General features: G+C 40.0%; 1 protein-coding gene across 4 annotated transcripts; it reads right to left on the bottom strand.

Moving 5' to 3' along the window:
* Nucleotides 1-2,580: 2,580 nt before the first annotated feature.
* On the bottom strand, nt 2,581-22,991 carry SEC22A (SEC22 homolog A, vesicle trafficking protein). Of its 4 annotated transcripts, none has more exons than XM_058840130.1 (8): nt 22,931-22,991; nt 19,389-19,620; nt 17,721-17,924; nt 16,257-16,420; nt 15,009-15,203; nt 10,268-10,386; nt 7,209-7,274; nt 2,581-3,765 (listed from the first exon to the last, which is right to left on the bottom strand). In XM_058840130.1, exons 3-8 carry the CDS (start codon nt 17,900-17,902, stop codon nt 3,565-3,567), a joined length of 927 nt encoding a protein of 308 aa, XP_058696113.1. In that variant the 5' UTR covers nt 17,903-17,924; nt 19,389-19,620; nt 22,931-22,991; the 3' UTR covers nt 2,581-3,564. The 4 variants fall into 4 exon arrangements, with proteins under 4 accessions (XP_058696113.1, XP_058696112.1, XP_058696114.1 ...); XM_058840129.1 differs by lacking the exon at nt 22,931-22,991 and adding an exon at nt 22,435-22,896; XM_058840131.1 differs by lacking the exon at nt 22,931-22,991 and adding an exon at nt 19,896-20,210.
* Between the last annotated feature and the right edge of the window lie 3,673 nt (nt 22,992-26,664).

Raw genomic sequence — 26,664 nt, forward strand, 5'->3', positions numbered from 1 at the left:
AGAAAGCATTTTGATAAATTTTATGGTGTTTAGCCACTTCTCCCCAACACAGATCTGGCTTCATCAAGTATCTGCCTGCATATAATAAAATGATACATTTGAGACACAGTGAATTTCTTATATGTGTGTCTTGCACTACAAATATCTCTGGCCTGGATGTTTATGTGTTATACAACAATCCACAGACACCAGCACCTGACCAAAAAGTATGCCCAGAGGCAAATATTTTCATTCTGTTAAGTTTCCCAAGTGCTCCTCAGAGTACCATCACTTCCAGACTGAAGTTCAGTTGTCAGAGAGAGCAAGCTTGGGATGCTGCTGGGAAAAGGGCAGCTCAGCTGTTCTAAGCTGAACTCAAATTTCCATGCTCTTGACCCACTGTCCTTGCAACTGAAGGAGCAAGTAGACTCTGGGGAGGTGGGGGGAAGTCTGAGAAAACTGAATTTCAAGCAGGATGGGGGGCAGGAGCAGCAACATTTCCCTGCCATTTGGAAGTCAGGTAGTTTCCTGTAAAAAAGCAGAGATGTATTTTCTGTCCCTGAGCACCTCTCAGTCCCTGCACGCCCTGCTGTGCCCTGGCACTGGCCTGCAGGGCAGGTGAGGTGGTCGCACTGCTGGGGCCAGCCCTGTCCCGTGGCTCCCCCGGGAAGAGGGCAGGTGCCAGCCGGGAGTTACCGCAGCAGGAGAGCAGCACTGACGCTCCGAGGGGGCAGCACGGCCCTGCCGTTCCAATAAAAAGCTCCAGGGGACAGCAGCTGCAGCGAGCTTCCCTGTAAGCAGCTTGCCCCAGAGATCTTTTAACAGAGAATTTTAGATGCAAATAACTATTGCCATCTACTGGAAATGGCATTATATACCTACCTTTTGTAAGTCAGGCAAGCTTTTGGTCATTCCTTCCTGAAAGCAAATACAGTGACACCTTATGAAAGATAAACATTCTGCTGTGGGTGTTGGATGAACCCATTCCAACCTTCAGATCTTCCTTTATCAATGCAGCATGAAATGGGCTCTGCTTCTACTAAATCCCACAGAGCAATTGAGCAACCATGAATGGCCATCTGCACTTCATACCGAAGTAAAGCCTGCTGTTCAAGAGTAATCAGCTTTCCTAAATACATCTTCCTAAGTCTGGTAACTCAAGTACCCAGTAAAATCAGCAGGGAAGCCCCTGCCTGAATGCTGAGTTTGTGTAAGCAAAAAGGAAATCCTGGGAATTTTCAATAAATTTTCACCTCCAGCTTGGCCTGCTGTATCTTGGTTCTGATCTCACACCAAAATGTCAGCAAGTTCTAATATTACAGTCAAACTCAAACATGCTAAGAAGCCGTGTTTTTAGCACCTAGTAATACCACATAATGAAGAACAGTCATGCTCATTAACTTTTCGTTGTGAAATGGGATTTTATCAGTGCTATAAAAACAAGCAAACAAAACCTCAACTGTTTTCTGTTATACTGGCAGTTGCATTTGTTCATTATACCTGCTAATCAGCAATTAGTTTAATGCCAGCATCACTGGAATGGCATACTGGCTCCAGATGCTATGACAAAGGAAGTTTTCATTCCTTAAAAATGGATCTTTGGGAATAGAAGGAAAGGACAGTGCCTCAGAGAAAACAAAATTCTCTGCCAACATATAAACCGAAGAAATGATGCAACAAAAAATTCTGTATGTGCACAACAACCTGAGTTAAAAACTAAGCAGTAGTACTTACGGCAGTCGTAATAGCTTCCCTACCTATCAATGGAGGTGGAAAGACAGGTGTAAGAGTTCTTCTAGACACTGTAAGCAAAATAAAACCTAGTTTTATACTTATAATAGCTCTATTTTTTAATCACTGATTTTAAATGGCAAAGGGCTGCTCTTCACCATTTCAGAATGGTGCACTGGATGCTAATACAAGCAATTCTTGGTGCTAAGCTAAGGCTGTTTGCTGCTCATGTTCATAAACACCTTCTTCCTCCCTGTCCCTAAGTGGGGAGGGAAGAAAATTAACTGCAAAGCACCAGCCCTGGAGCCTGCACATCAAGGGGTCTCCAAAGGCTTCACCTCAGACAGCAGTCTGAGACACACCACTTCCCATTGCAGTTTCATCCTCTAATTCTTGGTTGTATTATGTACAATTTTATTAACTAATACTCCACCTATTTAAAAAGAAAGATATCCAGTTCCTTTTTTCTTGGTCACAGTATCTGATACTAAATAACTTATTTTAAAACATAACATTTTGGTATGAAATGCCCAAGAAAATTTGCCTGGGCCAACATTTCATAGCACAGCAGATCTCTGCCAGTTTCCAAATTCAGCAACACAAAAGCACTGCAACCTCTCTGCCATTAAGGCTTGATTACAACTTGTAGATAAAAACCTACATCTATTTATATATTATAGAACATCATAAATAACTGTTGTATAAAATCCCAGTGTAAGTGATAGTGGTCTTGTATGGTTGTTTGGGGCCTGTGTTTGATTCACCAGCTTTGGGAGCATACAATTGTTCTCTCAACTAGATCACAGAGGTTTTATCCCAGCTCAAAAACACCCAACCCATAAAGCCCAAAGAATCAACACAATCCCTGTATTTCTTGCTTAAGCTAATCAGACTGATTTATTATTTTCCTGTCACCAGTTGTCTGTCTCAGGTTTGAGCTAATTATTCATCCATTTCTGAAAGGAAGAACATATAAACAGAACAATAATCCAACAAGTACAAGTCACTCCATTTACTCACCAATACGTTCTCTTTCAACCCTTCCAGAGTCCAAACACATGAAGCGTGCAAGAATCCTGGATTTAGTGGCAGAACTTTTTGGATAATTACAAAAAATGAACCCTAGCTACATAAATCAATGTCAAAGAATAATTAAAAGAAAATCATAAATGAAAATACATTAAAGAACTTACAGCACAAGAAAGACCGCCATGGGTGAGGCCAATCCCCAGAAACTGAGTTTCCAGGTTACATTTTAATTAAGAAAACATTCACATATATGTCAATGTGAAACAAAACATTCCAAAATTTAGTATCTTACATATTCCACATCTAGTGTGCTAATATGCAATAGCATTATTATTATTTAGCCTATTCCCTACTGCCTCACAAAGGCAAAACTGACCTTGGAAGTGAAAAGCTTGCACAATATGCAGAACATACTCTACACATTCCTCCATTAATGTACAAATGTATTTCCACATTACCATCAGATAATGTGATCATACAATACCATCAGATAGTTCCACATCAGATTATCTCCAGGAATGCACGAATGAAGCTTTTTTATGCCACCAGTCATATTCTACATATACATTTCACTGCATGGATATGTTTCACTTTCCTCCTCTAGTCCCATATTCTTTTGTGTCCTTTTCAAGAAAATAAAAAAATAATTAAAAAAAGGTTCAACCACCAAGTGTAAAATGTCCATAGGCATCTTACATTGATATATTAGAAAGGAAAGAAAAAAAAAAAAAGCCCCATTCAGACAGCTTCTTCTTTTGGAGAACAGCTTTACATTCCTGAGAGTAACTACTGGAACAAGACTTGGTCTCAATGTTCCAGGACTTGTCAGACATTGTAATCAGGAGACTTTCCCTGGGGTTGTCGCAGTCGGATCTGTAAGGTGGAAAAAGCTCCCACAGTCACATGGAAGAAGAGCTGCCACAGGTTGCGCAGTTCATACAGGTACATGTTACACAGGCAGATCAACCCAAAGGTCAGGAAGGATTTGGCATTCCTCCAGCCTGTGTAGTACACAAACAGGTAACACTGTCAGGAAATAAAAAAGAAATCAGGTTACTTCATGGAAAATAACTTCTATTGAAGAAAAACTATCTGGTCACTGAAAACTTACAGCCCAAACCAAGGAAAAGTCTGAATCAGACATGGAATAACAGTATCAATTCAGCAGTCATAGAAGGATGAAGAGTACCTGATACCAATACAAGGCTACATTTTGCTTGCATTAAACCCTCTCTGAGAACAATTCTTTCACAATAATTAATTACAGCCTGCAATGAGTGGCCTATGACAAAAGATATTGGATGTTCCTGGCAATCTCTAGTCAAACTCTGCTCTACTCAAGCAGTGGAGAAGGAACAACAGCAGTCTTCTTCAGGAAAGCAATAAGGAAGGACAGGGACCCAGAGCTCAGCACAAAGCACTCCCCCAGACACCTCCCAGTGTCCTGCCAGGAGTGATGCTGTGATGCTGAGGATTACCTGGCAGATGCAGAGGCCCACACCCACTGCCCTGCTGTGTCTGCTGCAGAACTGATCGCATTTGGAGAGACACAACTACTCTCCTGGAATTCTACCACATTTTAGGCAATGTTCTGCACAATGTGGTGTAACACAGTCTGTCAGGACTGCCCACAGTTCCCTACTCAGCCTTCTTCCTACTGTAACAGGAAATCTGTTCAAGTCTTTTGCCTCAGTTTTTATCCCTAAAAGGACACAGCTTTTACCCAGACATTACTTTTATTTCTTCTTGTGTTTGAACTACTCCCTTAACTGCTACAAAATAAAAAAAAAATCCTCTGTCCCTTCCCTTGATCAGGTCATTTCTGCTGAAGGAAGTTTTTCTCTGAGCTTTAAGGTAGATAACAATAGTATTTATGCTTACTTTCTATTCCAAATCTGTTCCAAATGGATTTATAACTATGGTCACACATATTTAATAGCATCCACCAACAGATTATCTAAGTGCCATTTCTGTTCTTCCTGGGCATTTGCCATGTTTTATCAGTCAAAAAACTCTATTTTCTTTTCATTTTTCATGTTCTTCAAAAAAAAGGCAACTGAACAATGCAATTTATTGAGGTTACTTTATATTCTATTTGAACTCTTACCACTTTTGTTACAAAGCATGCGTTTCCACTGCAAGTGTAGCTGAGAGCAGCAAAACTACTTGAAGCGTCTGGATATCTATTTATTGCCAGAGAGGTGAGGACTGGCACAATCAATAAGATTTATATGTCCTTCCTCCAAAGCAAAATAAAGCTAGAGATGAATAATCTGCATGTTTCAAAACCCAGACAGAAGTGTTCTGAACCTGCTTGGCCATTCTGAGCAGAGTAAATGCAACCTATTTGTGCTGACAAATTCAAGAAGCATATCTAAAAGAGCAATTAGTTGGTACTGGTATCTCAGCAATAAGAATTGAGATAATTTCCTAGTGCTGTCACTTCCACTGACAACGTATGAACAAGTGTGACTGCTTCCAAGATTAAAATAAGAGTCAAGATATGCTTCATCAAAATGATTAATAAAGGCTTGAAAACAGTAGTTTTAAAATGTTACTGTAACATGATGTCGTATGACTGTGAGTTTTACTAAAGAACTGCTTTAAATGAATTTTGAAGTGTATCTTTCATTGGTCTAACTCTGAACTACTGGATGTGTCCCTTACAGAACAGATGAAAAGGCCAAAAAACAGTCAAAAGGCCAAAACACTACAGTTTTAATAGCTTACTGTAACAAGTACTGTTAGGAAACTCCTGAGGGTTGTTTTTCTTCTACTAAAGGGAAGTGTTATCATCAAGTGTTATACTGAGCATGCTTTTATGAAGAAGGCTCCTCTGTGCTACTTCAGAGAAGATTTTGATTTTTGATTTTGGTTTTTTTTAATGAACGTAAAGAAATGATTGAAGGATCAGCTTCTGATACTGTCCACTTCTGGTACAACTGAGACTGTTGTTACTTTTTCTTCTTTAAAAAAGACTAGAAACTGTGAAGCAACACTAGACATGCCAGTGAGCCTAAAACATCATATTCCACGTAAGTCCTGTTCTTTTGCCTGCACACCTGAGTTATAACCATTTCTTGGGAACTAGAGACACACTGCTGCATTGTTATTAACTGAACAAGACAATACAGCATGAAGGACGCCTGGTGGGTGAATGACAGTGAAATGTTGCCGTTGGGCAACACAGAGAATTAATGTCCTGAGTTCTTAACTGTAGCCAAAGAACATCAGAACATGCCAGAGAACCAACAACCCTCAATTCTGAAAACTGACCAATCACATATTGCAGGAATGATACCAGAGAGTGGGAAACAGAGTTTCAACAGATGTATTTTGAGTATTAATAAAAAGCCTACATTCCAAGTTGCATGGATTCTTTCATTGAGACAGCTCTGTTAAAGGCAAACAGTGGAGGAAAGATACACATCCTCATGTCTCAATGGACAGACATGAATACTTTATAAAGAATAAGGTTTCCAGTTCAGGAGAGGAGGAAAGAAGTGCATTTTTTACATGAAAAAAGAATGGAGGAGCTCTACCTTATCTGATATGGAACTGACTGCTGGCATGGAAAATTAACACCAATCTAAATTATTTAAGGCAAAAGTTGATGGAAAGTCAACAAGTGCTGAAGAACAGAAGTCACGTTTTGCGACATTTTGCTAGAGATAAATTGTAGAGTATGAAGATTACAGATAACCTGGACAAAAGACTGATAGAAAGGCATTTTCTTACATTATTGTCTGACACAGTACTAAACACTGACACACAGAAACAAGCAAAACCTGCATACTCCACAAATCTAAGATTAAAAGTCAAAGTAATTATAGTAAGAGCAACTGAGCATGAGAGACACAGACATAGGTTAATGTAACAGCAGTGTCACTGAATGACAGATGCCAGCAGGCACCTTGCTATAAATTATAACAGAAAGTCAATATTCAGATGCAGAAATGGAATACTGAAAGACAAGAAAAACAAGGGGAAGTGTCAGGCAGGAAATCAGTGAAAAGTGGCCACAAGCTTTGAAAAGGAAGATGCACATTAAAGTACAAAATGAGAAAAATTCCAGGGTGCAGTGCTTAAGTATTACTGTATTTGCTTTAAATCTGCCCATCACAGAGAAGCAGTAAGCAATTTATTCAGATGGTTAAGTCTACTTGAACTATGAAACTCTTATTTCAAGAAAATAATGTAACCTCCACTGCTTGTGACTTTAGAGATAATTATCTTAATTAAATGTCTTAATCATCCAGCTGGAGAAAACATGCCGGCAAACAGAAGCTCTTTGTATCAATCTACTACTACACGATACTTTATGATTAATGGAAAAAAACAGAGCAGAAAATATTTTTTATGATCACCCTATTCAAGTATCTGTGACATTTAAGAAAACATAATGACACTTATGCATGACTGAGTAATGTTTCTAAACTCTAGTGAATTATGCAAACAGAAAAACACACCTGATACAAACAGGCTGCTGTTCCAAGAAAAAATGCAATAACATAGCTGAAATCTTCACCTTCATTCTGCAAGAATAAAACAAAAAGCCATGTTTTACAAAGAGACAAATGAAATACCAGGCATTTAAAGTACAAAAGTTATGAATTATTGCATGTTAAAGTAGTTTCACACAGGGTTTTAAAACAATTCCTTTACCACACTAAACTGAGAATTAGTACTAATGAGTGCTTACCTATGTGTCTGCAAAAAAATCATGACCTGGAGTCTGACCAAACTGCTTATTCACAACAAACAACTCTTGCCAAGATTTTCAAAAGCTTTAAAGAAGTCCATCTCTAACACTGGATATTTACCTTCTCCAGATGCCTTTGAAAATTAAAGTCTAAACACTGGTAGCCACCTTTAATAGCAACTTTGTAGAATTGTGCCTTCCTAAAGTTTCACAAAATGGAAACGAGGTTAACAGGAAAAGACACAAACTGGCCACTAGGGTGGGGTAAAACTCTACACAGAGAATAACGAAGGCAGCTCTGTGCTCAGACAGTGAGAGCAAACAGCAGCACAGGAATTTATCTGACTTGGAAAATAAGGTTCTCTTGAAGGAAAGACGGAAAAAATTACTTGAAGTGACAGATTTTTCTACTATGTGTTTAGAAAACAAATCCTTTAACTTATTCAAATGGGTCTGAATAAGTTAATAAGAGAATACTCTGCTGAGCAGAGTAAATTTCCACACTCAATGACTATTCTAACTGCATTTCTAGCAAACATCTGCAACCACCAAAAACTTTCCAAGGAAAACAATGGGTACTCATGCAAATGTTTGTCCTTGAGAGCAAATATCGCTTGAGAAGATGGTGGTGCATTCACAAGAACAGCTTGTGTCTGCTGAGAGTATGTTCAGAGTGAAGTATTTCCATGTCCTGTGCTGTAACGGAAAAACTTTGCATGTCTGCACATAAAGATTACATACACAATGCAGTAACTTCTACCCAGTGTGTAACTCTTTGCCCCAGTGCCACTGTGTATTTCGTGGAGTACAGTTACAGATTGTAACAGAATTTTACTAACACCCAAATAAAACCACTGATGATAAAGCAAACAGTAATTCAGAGAGATGCTTTGAAATGACTTCTCACAATACATTCCATTAAGTTTTGGATTACTTCTCCCTAAATCTTGTGGATTTTTCCATAATAAAGTAAATTAAGAGAAATTTTAATGGATTTTTAGTGTGCCTCATTTGTCAGAAATGAAAATTATCTTCCATCCGTACTGAAATCTATTACCTCCAGATGCAATAACACAGAGAATAAAATGAACTGGATGTCCTGTCATCACTTAGATTAATCAAACATTGGTGTTCTTTTTTAAAACTCAGCTGCAGAAAAGTAACAAAATAAGTTTTAGCAACATCACACTAACTGACAGAAATCTGTTCAGTACTATTTGTACTACAGCATACTTTAAAATCATTCCTATTTATAAACTGAGAGAAATGTACATAACACAGAAAAACCTAATTAGGGATAAAGTAGAGATGTAGGTTCAACTTGGCCTTTCTTTAAAAAACAAACCAAAGACAACTCAAAAAGAAGGACCTAGCATGAAACATTTCCATAAATGTTCATCTATCCACTAGTCTTCACAAAATGCTGAGACTCAACAGTACTGTTTATTCCATCTTTACATATATCAATACTATGTAAGATAACGAATACAGGTATTCTTCTTCACCTAAAAAAATCCATTAGGTATCAAAAATATTGCAGTTGGCTGCTGAAGGGCCTAGAGGCCAAGACTTACAAGGAGCACCTGAGAAACTGAGGCTGTTTAGCCTGGAGAAGGGAAGGTTCAGGAGAGAACTCACTGCTCTCTGCAACTACCTGAAAGGAAGCTGTAGCAAGATGGGGGTTGGGCTCTACTCCCAGGTAAGGGGTAAAGATGAGTGGAAATCACCTTATGTTGCACCAGGAGAAAACTTTCTTCACTGAAAGGGCTGTCAAGGTGCCCAGGGAAGTGGTTGAGTCACCATCCCTGACGGAATTTAAAAGCCTTGTAGACGTGGCATTTTGGAACACGGTTTAGTGAACTTGGCAGTGCTGGGTTATGGTTGGACTCAGGTCTTTTCCAACCTAAATGCCTCTATGAAATCCAGATATGTTTGAATGAAAAGACTATCTACCAACTAAGCAAGAGGATTACCATTTTCTCTCAGAAAACATCCATGGGGTGTTTAGTTTCTATGTCTATCACTGCAATAACAGCCATTAAATGGTAAAGACATATTTGGTTTTTTTGTGGCAACACACATAACTTTCTGTGCATGCCTGCTAAGTACTGCCAGCATATTCACCTGAATTGCTTGAAAGCATAAACCATTATTAGTGACACTGTAGCACTTGTGGGAATACAACCAGCAGAAGAAATGGAATAGAAAGAAACTGAAAGGCTACAGGGAGGGCCATAGGAGAGATTTTACAGAAAAAATACAGGTTCAGGGGAGACAGTTTGGAGAGGGGAGTTGAGAAGAAATCAAAAATTTTCTGACACTGATCCTTACAATACACAAAGAGAAATAAGGTTTATTAAATACAAACAAAAAACTACAAAAGTTCTCTAAAAACTATTTTATAAAACCTGTTTAAAAGATTCCCGCTCTGTGGACTTTTCAATAAAACTGCCCAGATTTTCAAAGCTGTTCATTATTTCACTCAAGTGTTTTTAAATAGCATCTATAGAAATTAAACGCCTCACACCCTGGTATAAATTTAGAAAATAGAACATTATGTTCACATCCTCACCGCTACCAAGGTACCAGGGAAGGAGTTGGCCACCCACCTTCCACTGCTGTTGAAATCACAGCCTCGATGAATGAGGCAGCACACTCAAGGAGGATGCAGGGATCACAAACAATACAGGTTTTGTAACGGAGGCCTGACCTCACAAACAGTACTTCTGAAATAAAACTGGCACAACTCATCATATAGCATCTTCTAAAACAAAAATTGTGATTGCTATGACGCATAACTTTTAAATTCATACACATGTACAATACCTGGAGAAGGCTTTCTATGGCGTGGAAGCCACGGATTAAATTCAAAGCTCCACATAACAGACTAAGCACAAATGAGACAATCCCTGGCAGAGTCACAGGTTCCAGACGCTGATGAGGAGCTGCAAAGCAGATCAAAAAAAGATATCAAAGGTCAAAGCAATGCCTTCAGAAATTCAGTAAAATAATAATCTCATTTGTCAGTGGCTTCTAACTCAAGAGATTACTGAAGCAAACCACAAAATGTCATTTCCGTTTTCTAAAAACACAAAACATTGTAAATGTTTCAGCACAAGCAAAAAGTAAACTTTCCTCCAGTTTAGATTTATAATTCATATATATAATTGATATATTTAGTCTCTATCCCAATATTTTTCAGTTATTCGGTACTGATGGCTGCCCAAGCATGCCAGGAAATCAATAGTAAAAGATGCACTTGCTAGTGAAATCTGTCCATTATTAGAACCAGCTAATAAGTCATGTACTTAAGAACTTTTCTCACAATCCCCACTCTTCTTTAACATTAATGCGTTAGTGAGATATTGAGACTGATTTAGCTTGTTTGCTGAACAGAACACTGAGGCAGAGCTATCACAGTCCCCTTCCTTAAAAACACAGCGAGTGGTACCAAAGACACACATGAAGAAACTGCTCTGAAACTCAGATGGGATCTCTTTTACAATCTTATATGCACCCTCCAGATTGTGCTTAACCTCTTACAAGTAAAACACAAAATTAAAACACTCTTTCTTTCCATGCATACCCACTCTTTCAAGCTTATCTAGGGTCACAAGACATGTACAAGTATGTAACAGTTATGTATGTTCCTCATTACTGTCCCTTTCCATAATGAATAACAGAAAGCAAATGTGAAAAAACAATGCAAAACTCTTAACAGTCTGGGCAACACTGGGGTAACAATGGGACTACTGAGCTGTGCTCAAATCATACTGTTCAAATCAACCAAGTGTAAAGATGTAAACAATGAAGTTAATGAACTGTAACATTAATAGAGAGAGGGGTGTCAATCCCAGTTGTTTGTATTGCATGCATCCAGGAAAAAGGTTTTTCAAACAGTTTATGAAGTTACAGAACCTAAAAAAGCCCCAACAAAAGCTATTGATAAGCAGGCAGGGCTGTCTAATTATGACTGCACAATAACACAAAAATAAAATACAGGATGAGTTCAGTTAATTCATTTGTGCTGAATTTAATAGTGTATAAGCAGTTGTGTTTTTTCATAAAGAAAAGCATAACCCATGTTTAACTTTGAGAGCTCATTGCTTTTCTAACTGTAGGGCACATTACTCCCAGCAATCACTCAGTTAAGGTTAGATATGCTAGATGTGCTCTTTGTATACAACACCACTCTTTTTCAATGACTCCAAACTGGTTGTTTTGCTTTGGCTTTTTTAAAACCCTCTCAGCTAGAGACTGGCAAAAAGCTGAGGGTGTATATGACTGTTTTTAGCCAAAAGTAATTCTATCCATTAACTGGTGGATAAAATTTGTTCTCTGCTCTCCAGCTCTTCAGAAAATCTCCTTTTCCCCATGCACTGGGTAACTTAAAATCATTGTGCACTATAACAGCTTCTATAACACCTCTTCGAGAACCATGAGGGGAAAGTAAAGAGCCTGGTCAGCTAAAAATCAACAGAGTCTATGAAGATCATAAAATAGTAACTTCTCTCTTACTAAAATATGAAAAGTAAATCCAAAAAATATAAAGAACATTATGTACAATTACTAATGTCATTGAACTCTACAGAGCTTAACAAATTTTAGTGTTACATCAGAGCAACAAGAATCATTTATATACAAAAGATGAAGGCAAAACCAAAAGAATGAAGAAGGATTGTCAGAGAAGGCAGGGTAAAGGACAGTTGACTTCAAACTGGTACAGCCACCAATCTTGGAAATATGCTTAAGTGCCACATCAAAAATTCTCAGTTCAAATAAAGCACAAATTCTGAATTTAATGTTGACATTTAAATAAAAGTTCAGGAAATTTACATGACATGAGAAACTACATTACTTGTAAGAAAGTTTATTTAAAACTAAAATGTGAAAAAAAAAAACCCCAAAAGCATGGAGTATACCATCAAGCAAAAAAAACCAACTTTGATCCGACAACTGTTTCTTCACTGAAAAAAAGCTCAGAAAATAGTAATTTTATCCTAACCTGAAACATCACACATCAGCATGCTGTGACCCTATTTCTAATGCCTGCCAACACCTACATGTACCTTTGCAGGAAGATTCTATCCATAATCTGCACACTTTATGCTTCCCACATGCAGAATTACCCCTACTCCTCACTGCACTGCACAACTCTCAGAGGGAAAAGGGCTGCTCCTGCAAGCAGTGCCAGCACAGCAGGCCTGGACTCCACACTCTGGCTACACATCCAGTCACAGTGTGAGCAAGTGAGAGCCACTGCTTCCCCCCACGGCCCAAGCTAATGCCTGCCATTCTGCACAACTAAACAAGATTTGCATCCACCTAACTTCCCACCTCTGGATGCTCTCCAACTTCATTTAACACAGTTCACTCCAGAAAGTCCTACTTTTTAACAGTACAGCATATTCAGGAAATTCCACTAGGCAAAACATCTTTTTGTAAGAATCTGTCCTTAGAGCAAAGGAGAAATCTGGAAGTCCAGCCAACTGCGTGGGCAGCAAACATCCAGAAAAAGTTCTTTTCAAGGGTGGAGAGAAGTGATGAATGTAAAGAACTACAAAACCATTAGCAGACTTTCTAAAAAAGACACTGTTATTCAATAGCATCTAAAATGTGAAGAGCTGAAGAAATAGCAAAGTGCCAGCCTCTCAAAATGTACAGCCCTTTGATGGTGAGTTTCTACAGCAACTCAAGGAAGGAAGTGGATAACTGAACCGAGATCTATGGAATTCAGAGGAAGAAGAAAGTTAAAAGCAATTGAAAGAGAAACAGAAGAAAAATGACATGGAAAGGAAAGAGGACAACAGAATTGCTTCTGTAAGAAATTGTGGAGAGGTAAGTAAAAAAAAAAAATAGAAGATCACCTGCCAATTATTGCTGAATCTTCTATTTTAGTTAAAAGGGAAATGATCCCTATGTTTTTTTAATTTAGGTCTATATTACCTTCCAACACTCTTACTCAAAAAAAGACAAAAACCACATCCCCTACTACATGGACAACTTTTTAAAAAACCAGCCAATTCTGACACAGGCTGAATTCTCTCATGTTTATTGCCTTTTATTTTTCCAACTGCAGGAAGTTCGAATCTAACAAGTTTTCAGTTAACCAGATGCCCGTTCTGCCACCATAAACCTTTCCACAAAGCAGGATTACATGAAAACAAGAGTAAACAACAATATAAGAATCAAAAGTGGCAAAAGAGTGGTATCACACATTACACACCTTTGAAAGAGCCCACACACGTAAGAAGATGACAAAGGTATGTACAGTGCTGTTTAGAAGATTCCACTCTTTAAACAATTTAAAACCTTCACACTTTTCCCTTCCTAATTTTCCTGAATCTAACTCCAATACTGTCAAACTGCAAACACAGAGACTGCAAGTTATTTCTACACTGTCTCATAGCACCTGGAATCCTCAAAATCAGAAATCCGGAGTACAAGCAGGTCACCCTACTCATTTTGTTTGGTTTTCATCTTCCATACAAAGCAGTTTTCAATCTTCTAGAGTAATCCTCATGAGTAAGTACATAATAAGGATAAAATACTGGAAAAGAGATCCTATTAATATACACATATACATAAACTGCACAAAATCTCATTTATTACAACATTGTAGGAGGTGTTAAGATTTATGATTGCAATTCTATGATTTATGATTGCACCCTGACACTGTAAAGTGAACAGCATCAGTGTGTGCCTGCTCAGGATAATTTATAGAAAGAAGTACTTTTGGGGGGAAAAAAATGGAAATGTATTAACTAATTAAAATCAACACTTCCTTCCATTCTATTTATGATTTTGCTTCACTAAATTTGGATGACTGAAAACAGATGACGTCAGTATCACATGTGGAGTCCATGTATCAGTGCAAGGATTTGGCATTTTGTTTCTGTCTTGCTGGGAAACATCTGAAGGTGGGCCTCAAACCCATTCAGAGGATTCCCTTAATAGCACAAACCTTTAACCCAGCTCAACCCCATAACTCCACATTTACTGCCTACACGAAATAAATGAAAGTTTTAAAAAATTAATGACTACTTAAATGAATTTGGCAGTTTTATACAAAATTACAATTTTTAACACTGTACACAAGGCACTCATGTTAGAGAGCACATCTTTTAGCGAGCACAGCTCTTTGGATTTTCACCACTGTAGAGGATTCTTAAAGAGATGCTTCTCCCTCCAGCTACTCTAACTACTGACACTGCCCCCAGCTTATGTCAACACTGAGTCTTACTAGGCAAAAACATCAGTATTTTCAGAAATCTTAAAAGGTAAAAAAATAAAAATCATCTTCAGTTAAGTGCTCATCTTCATTTGCGGGGTTTTCTTCCTTCAATAAAGCAGTTCATTGGACAGAGTCATTTCTTCCTCTGAGTGCCTTGGGAAGGTAAGTATTTGGAGCAGGAGACAAAACAGACATCTGAACTAAAATGCACATAAGATCATACCAGCTTTATGTTTTGGAAACATGAATAAAAGCTTTTTTTTTGAAGAAAAGAAAAGAATTTTGCTGCATCTGTCTCACTTAAGGATACAACAATTCAAGTCTGGAACTTACCTGCAGATATCTTACCAGCACCCTTATACTCCCCCGCAGGTATATGAGAAAAGCCATTGGCTGAACCAAGTTCTGACACAGAAATTTGATATGGTGGTCTCAGTTTGATTTCTGTCTGCATATCAGCAAGATTCATCTTTGTTGACAAAGAACGTGTGTTGTTGTATCTCTGTTTGGTCCTCTGAATGAAATTATCTGCAAAATTTAAAATAAAAAGGTATTTTTCTATGGACTTTGTTAATTACATAATGCATGCAGCTTTTCAGTTCACAAACTGAAATATATTGTTTGAAATACCAGCATTTATCTTGGATTTTTAATGCTATTTCTGTTTTGTGCCTAATACATCATGGGCTATTTAACTCCACAGTTAAAAAAAATTAAGCTCTAAAGATCTAATTATGTAATAACAGAATAAACAAATGACTCTTCATTGCATGAGACTGAATGCATTTCTAATACAAAGGATTTGCTGCACTTCTAGCTTTTCTGTTAATTTAGTAAATATCCTTATTAAAAATTATGTTGTGGAAGAAAAAAAGTGTTCATAGAAATCTTCACAAGGAGGACAATAATATTATACAGAAATTGTCAATAACTGATTGAATTATAGACAGGAATTAACCAACTGAAGTATCCTCCCCCATGTTTCTGAAACTGCAGTTCTTTTTGCTCGAATGTGTTTTATAAGAATATCTAATTACAGTCATTTCTAATATATAGTATTAAAGCAACATAAATTAATGGAATTCAAAACAGCTGTTATCTGGTATATATGAGCTGCATTTGGAGTCTGAAGATTGAATGTTCCACTACATTATCAGACAAATAAAAATTTCTCCCTTTCATGTATTGAACAAAAGGAAGCACAGCTAAGAGCTAACATGCAATCTTTTACTTGAGAAATTTATGAAGCTCAATGACTTCACAGGTTAAGTATTTCAACAGGTATGAAGTCAAACAACTCCTAGTATTAGCCAGAAGATTAACTCCAGAGTTGGTCACACAAGGCTTAAATCAAAACCTACTGGAATGAACAGAAGTTTGGATAGAACTCCAATAGCCTAATTTAATGCCCCCAGAAGCATTTCTTTATTGACTCTAACAGGAGTTAAATCGGATTCTAAATCCACCTGAAATAGAGCTATTAACAGCTTTGGACATTTTTTTTGTGTGCATTAAGTTGCATCTATTTAAATACTCATTTGTCTTAGTATGAGAATGAAGGGGAAAAAGGCAGCTCCTTACCAAACTCTATAAAACAGTATGGTCTGATAGCAGTATTCGTCTTCATCATATTGTAGGTAGTGATGAATTCCTTCTGAAGCTCATCCAGGAAACAGAAAGCCAGGACACTGGGATAATTTTCAGTGCACAGCATCATATAGCTTACTCCCAGAGAACTTATAAAGCTAGAATTGAGAAAACATATCCAAAATTTCGAATTTCAATTCAGTGAGTTAACTGCTTTTCTAGTCTGATCTCATATTCTATAACCAGAAAAACAAAAACTTATCTGGGGTAGCAAAGGAATAAATGTTTACTGAAAAGTCCAACATTACTCTAAAAGAAAAACAAGTTGCTTTTAGACAATGTTTTACTTGAACACCACATTGCACAATCATATGAGAAGCTGTTTTACATGTATGTGTCTGTCTATATGTGTGTATGTGCACACATATACACACACTTGTGAAACAGAAAATAACAAAGCTTTCAGGATGCAGAAACACAGCAGGTTTGTCCCATAACAGCTTTTCACTCATCTCAGATGTACAATATATGATCTGGTGCAGCCCAAGAATGCAAAACCTTTTCTTCAGATTGGGGGGAGGGCTGTTGGCTCTTTCTAGAACATGGGAATAAAACTGCTCTGCAGAATGCAGAATTAATAATTCTCCAAAGACAGTTGCAAGGACAACCAGAGATGGCAAATATGAAATAAGAAAAAGACAGTTTTCAATATACATATTCTGTTGCATTTAGGAAATTCATCAGAGTTCCAGTTTTCATGATACATTCAAATTTCTTTAAAATCTTGCTTGATAACCTACAGTACTGAAAGTAATCAAAGACAAAAGCAGTAAAATCTACCCTGATTAATACCTTATTCTTAAAAGTTTGTTTTAAGCTAATCAGTTTCCAGGCCAACTGTAGTTAGCCTGTCAACAAAACAAAAACAAACAAACAAAAAAATAAACCCTGAAACTATTTAGTCCATCCTGGGCTTTAATCCAACTCACACATCCCTATAGTAGATGGAGAGGTTTTAGCACTTTCTAGGATCATTCAGGTGGTAGGTACACTTTCCACCACTGTAATTTCTACATGGTTAACTAGGAGTTATGATGAAATTACTCACCTCATTTAAAATATCAAAATTAGAGTCAGAATTTATGTCAGTTAAAGTGCAAGTGAACTATAAACAATAAAGAAGATCTTACTGAATATCTAATCCAAACATACTCTTTCAGTGTAAAGCCACTCTTCCCATAATGTGCTATGACTTTGTGCCATTACAAAGGAACTCCCATGAAAGTCTGAATAGGTCCAAATCTTTCTACAATTTCTCTATTTTAAATTTCTGATACATAAATAGCGCCAAGAATTAATCTTAGCTTGCTAACACACTTCTAATGTGAACAGTTAACTTTTTCACTTACACAGAGACACTACCTAGGATGTTGCAAATACTTAAATGACAAGCCTTACTTTATATTATACTGTCCAGTTTTCAGAGTACATCTATCAGGAAGCTGAGAAAGTTTTTTTGAGAGCATTTTAAAATATTTTCTACATTCTTGCATTCCCGTGCTCTGGTCATAATCAGTAGATGCGGAAAGTGGGAGTCCATCCCGAACACGGACCACAGAAGCAGATAAAATCATAGACATTGCCAACCGAGTTAACAACAACCTGCAACAAAACATAAATTGGGAGGAATCAGAATTAAGGTAAAAGCAGAAACAGAGTCAACTGTGATCAATCAAACTTCTCAAGCTCTATAGTGGGTTCAGGCCTAAACTGGGGCACAGTTAAGATTTTCAACTATAACTGAAACTAGAGTCCTACTAATCTACACAAGCCACAAAAGAGTTATTCAAACCTTACATTAAATCAAAACATTCAAAAGTTTAGCAAGGCAAGTATTAAAAGGATTACTTATCTGCTAAGCATCAGTACACAATTTTGTTCTCCTCAAGTGGGCGAACTGCTAGAATTTATATGAAGCCAAAAGAAAACACTTCCTCAGCTCTTAACACTGCTCTGCAGACTCCTACCATATACTACACCTATCACTTCAGACACTATGAAAAAATATTTTTGCCTCCCTCAGATGATGCTACTCAAGTTCCATACAGTCACAAACTGCAAAAAGAAACAGATTTCTGGATACAGATGAAATATGCTTTTGTGTGTGATACTGACATGTTTACAGCACCTTTCAAACTATGACGTTAAGGGTGCTTTATAAGCCTCAGCAGCTGAATGACTGCATTCCCACAAGTCAGAAATCCAAATTTTCCCCGAAAAGACACTACCACATCATAAAAGAGAGGTAATAGCTATTTTTTACCTGAACTCTCATCTTCTATTTCCCACTCCCCAAAGATTATATATCCATCAGGATACTTAATGAATAATCAACAATATTCAGGCTTTTCAAGGTTATTTACTCCTCAGAGAGAAAGAGGCATAATAATGTAAGCACTAAAAATGTGTTGTCATTTTCAGTTTAGTAAATTCAGCTTCATCAGCAGTCAAACTTCAACCTCCTCTGAGATCCATCACATTAGCTGAATAAATTTCCAAATTAATACCCTTGTATTTTACTTGTACAGCGCCATCAGACTCTCCCCAAAGCTGTAAGAGCCGTGGAAGCCAGTGCTGACTGCAGTCTGCTGAACACCTTGAGGCTTTTATCAGGTGCCCTTGTTACTTCAGCACTTCACTAGAGAATTCCCTCCTGAACAAAGTGCTTCCATCAGCTGGACACAAAACCAGAAAACAAACCCAACTCCAGGACTTCCTCTAGACCAGCCTGCTGGCATGGAGCAGTCAAGAAACTAGACCCATAGTTCTAGAAACTTTTACCTATATCCAAGTTCATGTTCCCAGAACACGTGTTCCCAGAAGGACAATTCACATGGAATACACATGGACTCATTTTCTTAACTATGCTGCTAACCAAATAAACAAGGCAGCAGCTCAAGAGCATGACAAAATTGCAGAGGAGCTTTAAACTGCAATGGTTCTTTGACAATAACCATCTCTACCACTCAGAACTCAATCCTGACAGGGACGTTTGGGAGCTGTATCAATTTAAACAAAAGAGCAATGATGAGATACCAAAGTTTAAATACCCCTTCATTAACTTACTTGCATAAAATGTAATTTCATGGATCTGCATTTCCCCTGATGAAACAAGTAACTTCCTTAGCACCTAACATGAAGAAAGCAACATAGCTCCATGTCCTGTTTCAGGAAAAGGCAGTGAATAGGACTGCACTGCAGCAGAAACCCAGAGTCCCGTAGCCAGCTCTTTGAAGAACAGATATTATTCTGTTCACTTTTTAAATTATCTCGATGGTTAAAGTTCATGTTGAGCTACCTGATGAGATAAGAACAAACAGAAAAAGTTAATAAACATATTTACCGAGTATAAACACACTTCAGCTCTTTTTGTGAGGCCATATTGGAAAGGCCTGAACATAGCCAAGGGAGGTTACTCAAAAGATACTCAAAGGAAAACTAGGATGACAGAGATACTTAAATGTTTCTGTGTTCTTTAAGTGAAGTTCAGGAAGTCACATCACTTGAGGTGTTTAAAATGGGAAAACATGTTATCTGTCTGCACAGTACAGGAGTAACTCAGCTTTACACAACCTTTGACTTTGAACTCCATCATTCCCCTCATTTGCTATGCTTGATTAATCCATAATCTCCTCTGCTCAGAACACTTCAGGAACAAAGCACAGCACAGCCACAGCTCTATTTCCAAAGCATTAAGATTTTCAGTGTTCAATCTCATCACAGTTCTTTGCTCCTACACCTGAGGACGAAGAACATAAATACCACTAACAGCATGTACGCATAGACAACAAACAAAACAAAACTTTCTTCAAGATTCCTACTTGTATTCAGAGAAATACACTCTGTAACAGAAGACAAGGTTCTATTGAAACCTGCCAATTCTCTCAATACACTACGAAATCCTCAAGGTAGAAATTGTGTTGAGCTGAAGATCTTAGCACCAGTTAGGTTTTGTTACCATCATCTTAAAAACCCACCCAGTGAAAATATGAACTTTTTTCTCAGCCTCCTCACAGAAGAATCAGAAAGCTATCTAAAAACCAGAGCTAATAAAAGAAAATTACTTTGGAAGATCATACATATGTCAAGAGATGTATAATACACATACTGTAACGGAAGTCAGCATTACCTGAAAATGAATTAACAAAGAAAAAAAGTTTACTAAATCTACTTTACCCAGTCTCAAAACAATACACCCTTACACAAGGAGTCAAGTGGTAAATTTGATATGCACTTATACATTTAGAGATTGAAGAAAGATAAGGTAGTGCTTTTAGAGCTACCTCTAAATGTCTTCTTTAAACATCTATTCAAAGCTGCTTTAAGTAATTCACCAAATTGCTACTAACTTCGTATGTTTTCCTCCAAAAATTCTGTATCACAACCACCTGAAGATGACAAAGGACTGCACTTCCGCTGTAAATGGTCTACAAATCTATTCCAGCTGCAGTGGAAGGAAGTGAACAGATTGGGTTTGCTGTCTCATCCCATGACAGAATTGTGGAATACCAAATTCAACCAGCAGGTGTTTGGCTCACAGGTACCACAGAGGGTCCAAAACATCTCACCAGCTAGTGGCACCTTTTGTCACAGGCTGCTGTCCATTACATTCACATGTTATGTGAATTTAAGAGGCAACTGGAAAAGTTCACAGAAAACCACCAGGGGTATTAAAACCAAATCACAACCCTTTGCTCAGCGGGATTCTGACCCCCACATGAACACCAACAGGGAGAGTACATCACAAAAGCATCACTCCATGCTTGCACCATTCTTGTTTCCCTTAGTTAGAATTACTTCTGCCCCATCGTTGTTAATTTCCCCTTCACAGCCCTCCCTGCAAATGAGGACTGGGAAAACTCATGGAAAAGAGGAGGATGGAGAAAGCTGGCCACAGACAGGTAAGGGTCAGCAGGGTAGCTATTCCTCTGTTACTCCACCTTCCCAAGAGCTGTCCAATTTCTCATGTACGTGTCAGCATCCACTGTTTCACAACTAGGAATTAGCACATGTGCCTGGCTTCATTTCCTCCCGTGAATGAGAAACCTCAGGTGATGAAAACCAGAGCTTGTTTCACTGTGCTTTTTTTTAAAGACATATTCAATTATCATGTTGTTTATTTCCATGTTATGATGGTACTTGACCGTGAAGCAGCATCTAGAAAAGTCCTAGAAACCCTGAAAACAGAAACTGTAACATTCCAGCCTTTTGTAACAAATTCATCATCTAACTTGTGATCTGATAGTTAATTGTTTTAAACCTATCTGACATAGTTTTTTAACACTTTTAAGAAGTGTTTGAAAGTGATCTGTGACTATGATTTGCTCAGGATATTTCACCTTAAGAAAATCTAGCTTTCGCAAAATTCTGAGCAGATCTAGTGTAATGGCAAACCTACCCTCCTGCACCTGATAGCCTTCAGCCAACTTAATCACAGCCTTTCTTGCTGGGATGCCTGCCTCTCATAAAAACCTTCCAGAAAATACAAAACTGGGAAGCATGTGCAAGCTGCACTCCTGTCTGACACAGAATAAAGATAAAACTTCTGTGTTTTCTTCAAGTATAGCTAATACTGTTGGACAATTTACTGCCCCTGCTTCTGAGGGTTGTGACAGCTGCATTACCCAAGAAGGAGCCTTAATTTTTTCACTGTACATCATACTTCAGAAATTCGTGGTACAAAGTGGAGCACCACAGAAGTACACAACAAAGAAAGCCACACTGACATCACCAGGTATGAGACAAGAGAATAATCCTTTATCACCAGCCAATATAATCCTTTCCATAAAGCCAGAGGGAAAGAGACCTCAGAGGCAGAATCAAAATTCACAGAATCAATGAGGTCGGAGAAGACTTCTGAGATCTTCGAGTCCAACCTGTGACTTGCCAGCACCACGTCACCAGCCACCGCTAAGTGCCACATCCAGTCTTTCCTTAACAAGTGGTTCCAGACAGTGACTCCATCACCTCCCTAGCTTCCCAATCCAGTACATAATCAACCCTTCTGAAGAAATTCCTCCTAACGTCCAAACAATTCTGAAAAAGTAAGGGAACGGAAGAAGTTGCGTCCCAGATTTTGGGAGCTTGATCCTTTCACCTACCACCTACTTACGTGGCAGCTCCGACACGACCATCTGGAGCTGCAGCAGAAGCGCTGACTCAGTGGTCACTGACTTAGGCGGATCCGCACCGCTCCAGGTCACAAAACTTCACACAACCTCCTGCAGACCCTGGAGAGCGGCGGAGACCCCTACACACAGCGGGCTCCCGCTACCGGGCGGCGCTTGCCAGGAGCCCCGAGCGGCCCTCGCTGCCTCCCGCGCCCGCCCTGCCCGCGGCAGCGACGCTGCCGCCGCCACCAGCACCCCCGAGACGGCGGCGGCGGCCCCGCGCCGACCGCGTTTGAGGCGCCAACGCAGTCGGCCCTGAGGCTCCGCGGCCGGGCCTGAGGCCGGCAGGGGAGGGCAGGCGGGATGGGAAGGGAGGGGAGGGGAGGCGAGGCCGCGGCGAGGACCGGACGGGCAGGGCCGGGCGGCGGCTCCGGCCGCGGGTCCCGCCCGCCCGCGCCCCTCACGGCGCCGGCCCCGCGCGGGGGGCGCGAGCCGTACCTGGGCAGCGGGGCGGCGGCGCGCGGGTCCCGCCGGGCATTGTGGGAGCGGACACGTCCGCGCGCGCCGCAGCGCCCTCGCGCGTTGCGGCCGCGCGCTGCGGGGCGGGGCCGCCCTGAGGGGGCTCCGGGCGCTCCCGGCGCCGCCGCCCCGGGGGATCCCGGCGGGCACCGCCGTCGGCCCGCGGGGCTGGAGCAGCCGCGCTGGAGCCTGCGGGGGGCCCGGGGCTGCTGCGTGCGAAGGGGACGCCGCCCTTGTGTGGCTGGGATGTAACGGCCAGACTCCCGGGCCAGGCCGTCTCTCACCGCCCGGGCGGGAGCAGGGAAGCCAGCACCAGCGTTGTCTCGCCTTTTCTTAGGCTGAATTTATCATAGAATCAGTCAGGTTGGAAAATATCTCCGGCGTCGTCGGGACCAACCTATGACCCAACACTACCATGTCAACCAGACCAAGGCACCGAGTGCCGCATCCAGTCTTTACTCAAACACCTCCAAGGATGGTGACTCCACCGCATGCCTGGGCAGCCCAGTCAAGTGTCCAGTCACCCATTCTATGAAGAAGTGCTTCCTAATGACCAGTCTCAATCTCCCCTGGTGCATCTTACAACTGTCCTCTTGTCCTGTGCCCTGGGAGAAGAGCCCGACCCCCACCTGGCTCCAGCCTCCTCCCAGGGAGTTGCAGGGAGCGATAAGGTAACCCCCGAGCCTCCTCTTCTCCAGGATAATTCACTCTGAGCTTTAGGAGCTGTGCTCTTTGGGTTGTTCCATGTAATTGCTTTGCCAGCAGCTGGCTGGTGTCCACCAGGTTTCATGGATCACACAGCCCTTGGCATATGCCTGGCACTGTGTGAATAACCAGGTGTGTTTGGGGTCCTCTGCTGGGGCAGCAAGTGTGGCTGCTGGCCCGTGTGTGATGGGGACAGAATAGCCACCAGCCAAGGTGCACTGATATGAGACCAGATGCTAGGCTAATCTCATTTCCCAATAAATCAAATGGGCATGTGTCAGTAATAAATGACAATACAAAAGTGAAAGTTTGCAAACCACATTAGTAACCCTAGAGTGAGGTTCCTATTTTAAAACTACTTTCTTTACCGATACAAGGATAATTTTCTCCCTATACGACCCTTAACCTTCACTGTTTTTGTACCAAATCACACAGTTTTAGTCTGTTGGCTCAAATCTCAAATGAAAGCAGCTTATTTTCTCACTAATGCCTTTTAATTTCTCCTTTCATCTGTTACTACTTCACTATCCAAGTGCCTGTAGCACAGTAGCATTGGGATAGAGGTAACACACCTCACATTCTGGACTCTGATGAGCTCTACTCAGGAGCAAGGGGATCAGGAAGATGATGCTGGAGAAAATCAGTGCCCTCCAGCCACAACTCTGCCTTCTCCAAGCAATTTTAAGTGGATACCTATGGCAACCCTGGATGTCAGAGGGACATCACCTCACTCCCTATTCCAGTGATTCAGGTGAGGAAAAAGGATCTCCTGGATCTTAGAACGAAGAGTAAATTGCTGTTCCTGGAGATTAATTCCACCCTTTCAGCCTCCAGGCTTTCTTCTCTGTGCTTCAAGCAAAGCTCAGCCAAGCCAAGGGCTCAAGCTCTCTGAGTTGAGCAGTGCCACAGCAAGGGGTACAGGATTAACTGTGGCTCTGGGGCTGAGGAAGAGGGAGAACTGGCAAAAAGGGAAAAAGTGTTTTTAGAGCAGACTCGAGACAGGAAGGGGGGGGTGGGTCAGAAGGTGGGGCTGGCATGGAGATGTGGCAGAGGGAGGAAGGAGTAGTGGGCAGAGCGGCCATAGCAGGAGAGGTCACCTGCTTGGTGAGGTAGTTTTTCTCTGAACATAAAAGCTCAAGAAAAACTGATGTCCTGGAGAGCCTTTCCTGAGCATCCTTCTTTCAGTGAAATTTGGCTGCTGGCAGGAACTGCCAAGACTGTGCACCATCAACAGGTCTGGCTAAAGCCTCACAAGGGATGGAAGATCTGTGTGTTTGAATACACAGCTTGGCATCTGCAAGTCATTATCTTGGCCTGTCAGGAAAAAACTGTTCCCAGTCAGGCTTTTGCAGAGCAGAGCATGGGAACATCTCAACCCTGACTGACTATGCACAAGTAAAGCACACAGAAGATGATACATTAATCTGAATAATTTCCAGAGAGTCCTTATCCTGTATAAACAGAGTGCACAGTATTACAAGCTGCTACACAGTTAAACAGCTTATGATAGCATCTACTGTAATGCAGAGAACTAGTGATTATTTAATTAGAGGCTGTCTAAAGGTTTGTGATAAGTGCTTACATGTGTAATTTTCATTTTTCTAGTTCTTCTGAAATGTTTATCTTTTGACCCTAAAATTCTCTTAACCTTTCGCAAATATTTTAAAGAAAAAAGATAAGCATTTTTCATTTACATAAACAGGATTTCAAGTATTGTATACAAATATATTAGTTAAGATTCCTAAGGGGAAAAACCACATTATTCTTTATTTTCAGGTGAACCTGGGCCCAAGAGGTTAAATAAATCACACAAGGTCACTGAGGGAGATAGTGGCAGAATCAGAAGTGTGATTGCAGCTGCAACCCTCCCAGCTCTCATGGTGAACTTAAATCGTATCTGTTATTCAAGAATTTGCATGGCTAACAAGCCACTTAACACTTTACATTGCGTCTTTTTCTTGTCCCACTGACTCCCCTAAGACACGGAAGCAGTAAAACATTGTCAGAGGGGCAGCGTGCAGTGAATGCGTTAGTGAAAGCTGCAGCCAGAGATAAAACAGATTCATAGGAGGAAAATCCAGTCAGTGCAAAGGGATGCCAAAGTGCAGGAATGAGGTGTTTCAGAATGAGGAGGAGAGATGAGGAGACAGAGAGGTGTGGACAGTGTCAGAGGCTGAAGAGATGGGAAGGACAGGTGACAAAGGAGTGCCCACGGTGCCAGACCGCTCAGAAATGCCAGCGAGGTGCTGCTGCATGAGCAAAACAGAGAAGCCATGCACTTGCTGAGTGTGTCATCAGCCAGCTGAAAGTAAAGCCCAACAGTAAATGCTCAGAGATGAGTTAGGACAGGATTTACCTCACCGAAGTTCAGTGATCTGGAAATTGCCCTCTGTGAAGAAGCTCTTTGTTGCTATTTCTTCTCAGTCGCTTCAGGGAGCAGACATGTCCAGCTGCATTTATACACCTCGGCTTTGGATGACTAAAGGTAGGGAAGACAAACCCTTAGGCTCTGTCCACTGGATTTTAACATGATTTTAAAAGCAGGTTTCCCCAAGCTTTCCTCAATAATCAGTTGTGCTCATCAGTGATGGAGTCACAGGACCAACAAAAAAGTTCTGAAAGGAAAAATTCAGCTTCAGGTTTTTTGCAGCAAATTAAACTGTGGAATACATCAGATTACTGATCCACTTTGTAACAGTTTGTATGGGGAAAATAAAATCCTTCTCTGATTTAGACTAATTAAACCCAAAGTCTTCATCTCTTTTTTTTTTTTTTCCAAACCCAAAAGGCAAAAGAAAAGCCCTGCTTCTGTTTACTGCACGTTTCTCATTCTATTGCTCCTTTCTCTGTACCATTTTTTCTTTCTTATATCTTTCTTAAAATTTGGTGCTTGAAACTGCAGGTATTATTCAGGCTCCTGAAATCATGGCACTGTCTAAAAGCCTGTGACTTTCTAACAATTTCGCACTCTAAAAAATTGCATTTGATTTTAGAGGTTTTAGAGAAAC

This window comes from Poecile atricapillus, chromosome 5 (assembly GCF_030490865.1).
Source record: "Poecile atricapillus isolate bPoeAtr1 chromosome 5, bPoeAtr1.hap1, whole genome shotgun sequence".
Lineage (NCBI taxonomy): Eukaryota > Metazoa > Chordata > Aves > Passeriformes > Paridae > Poecile > Poecile atricapillus.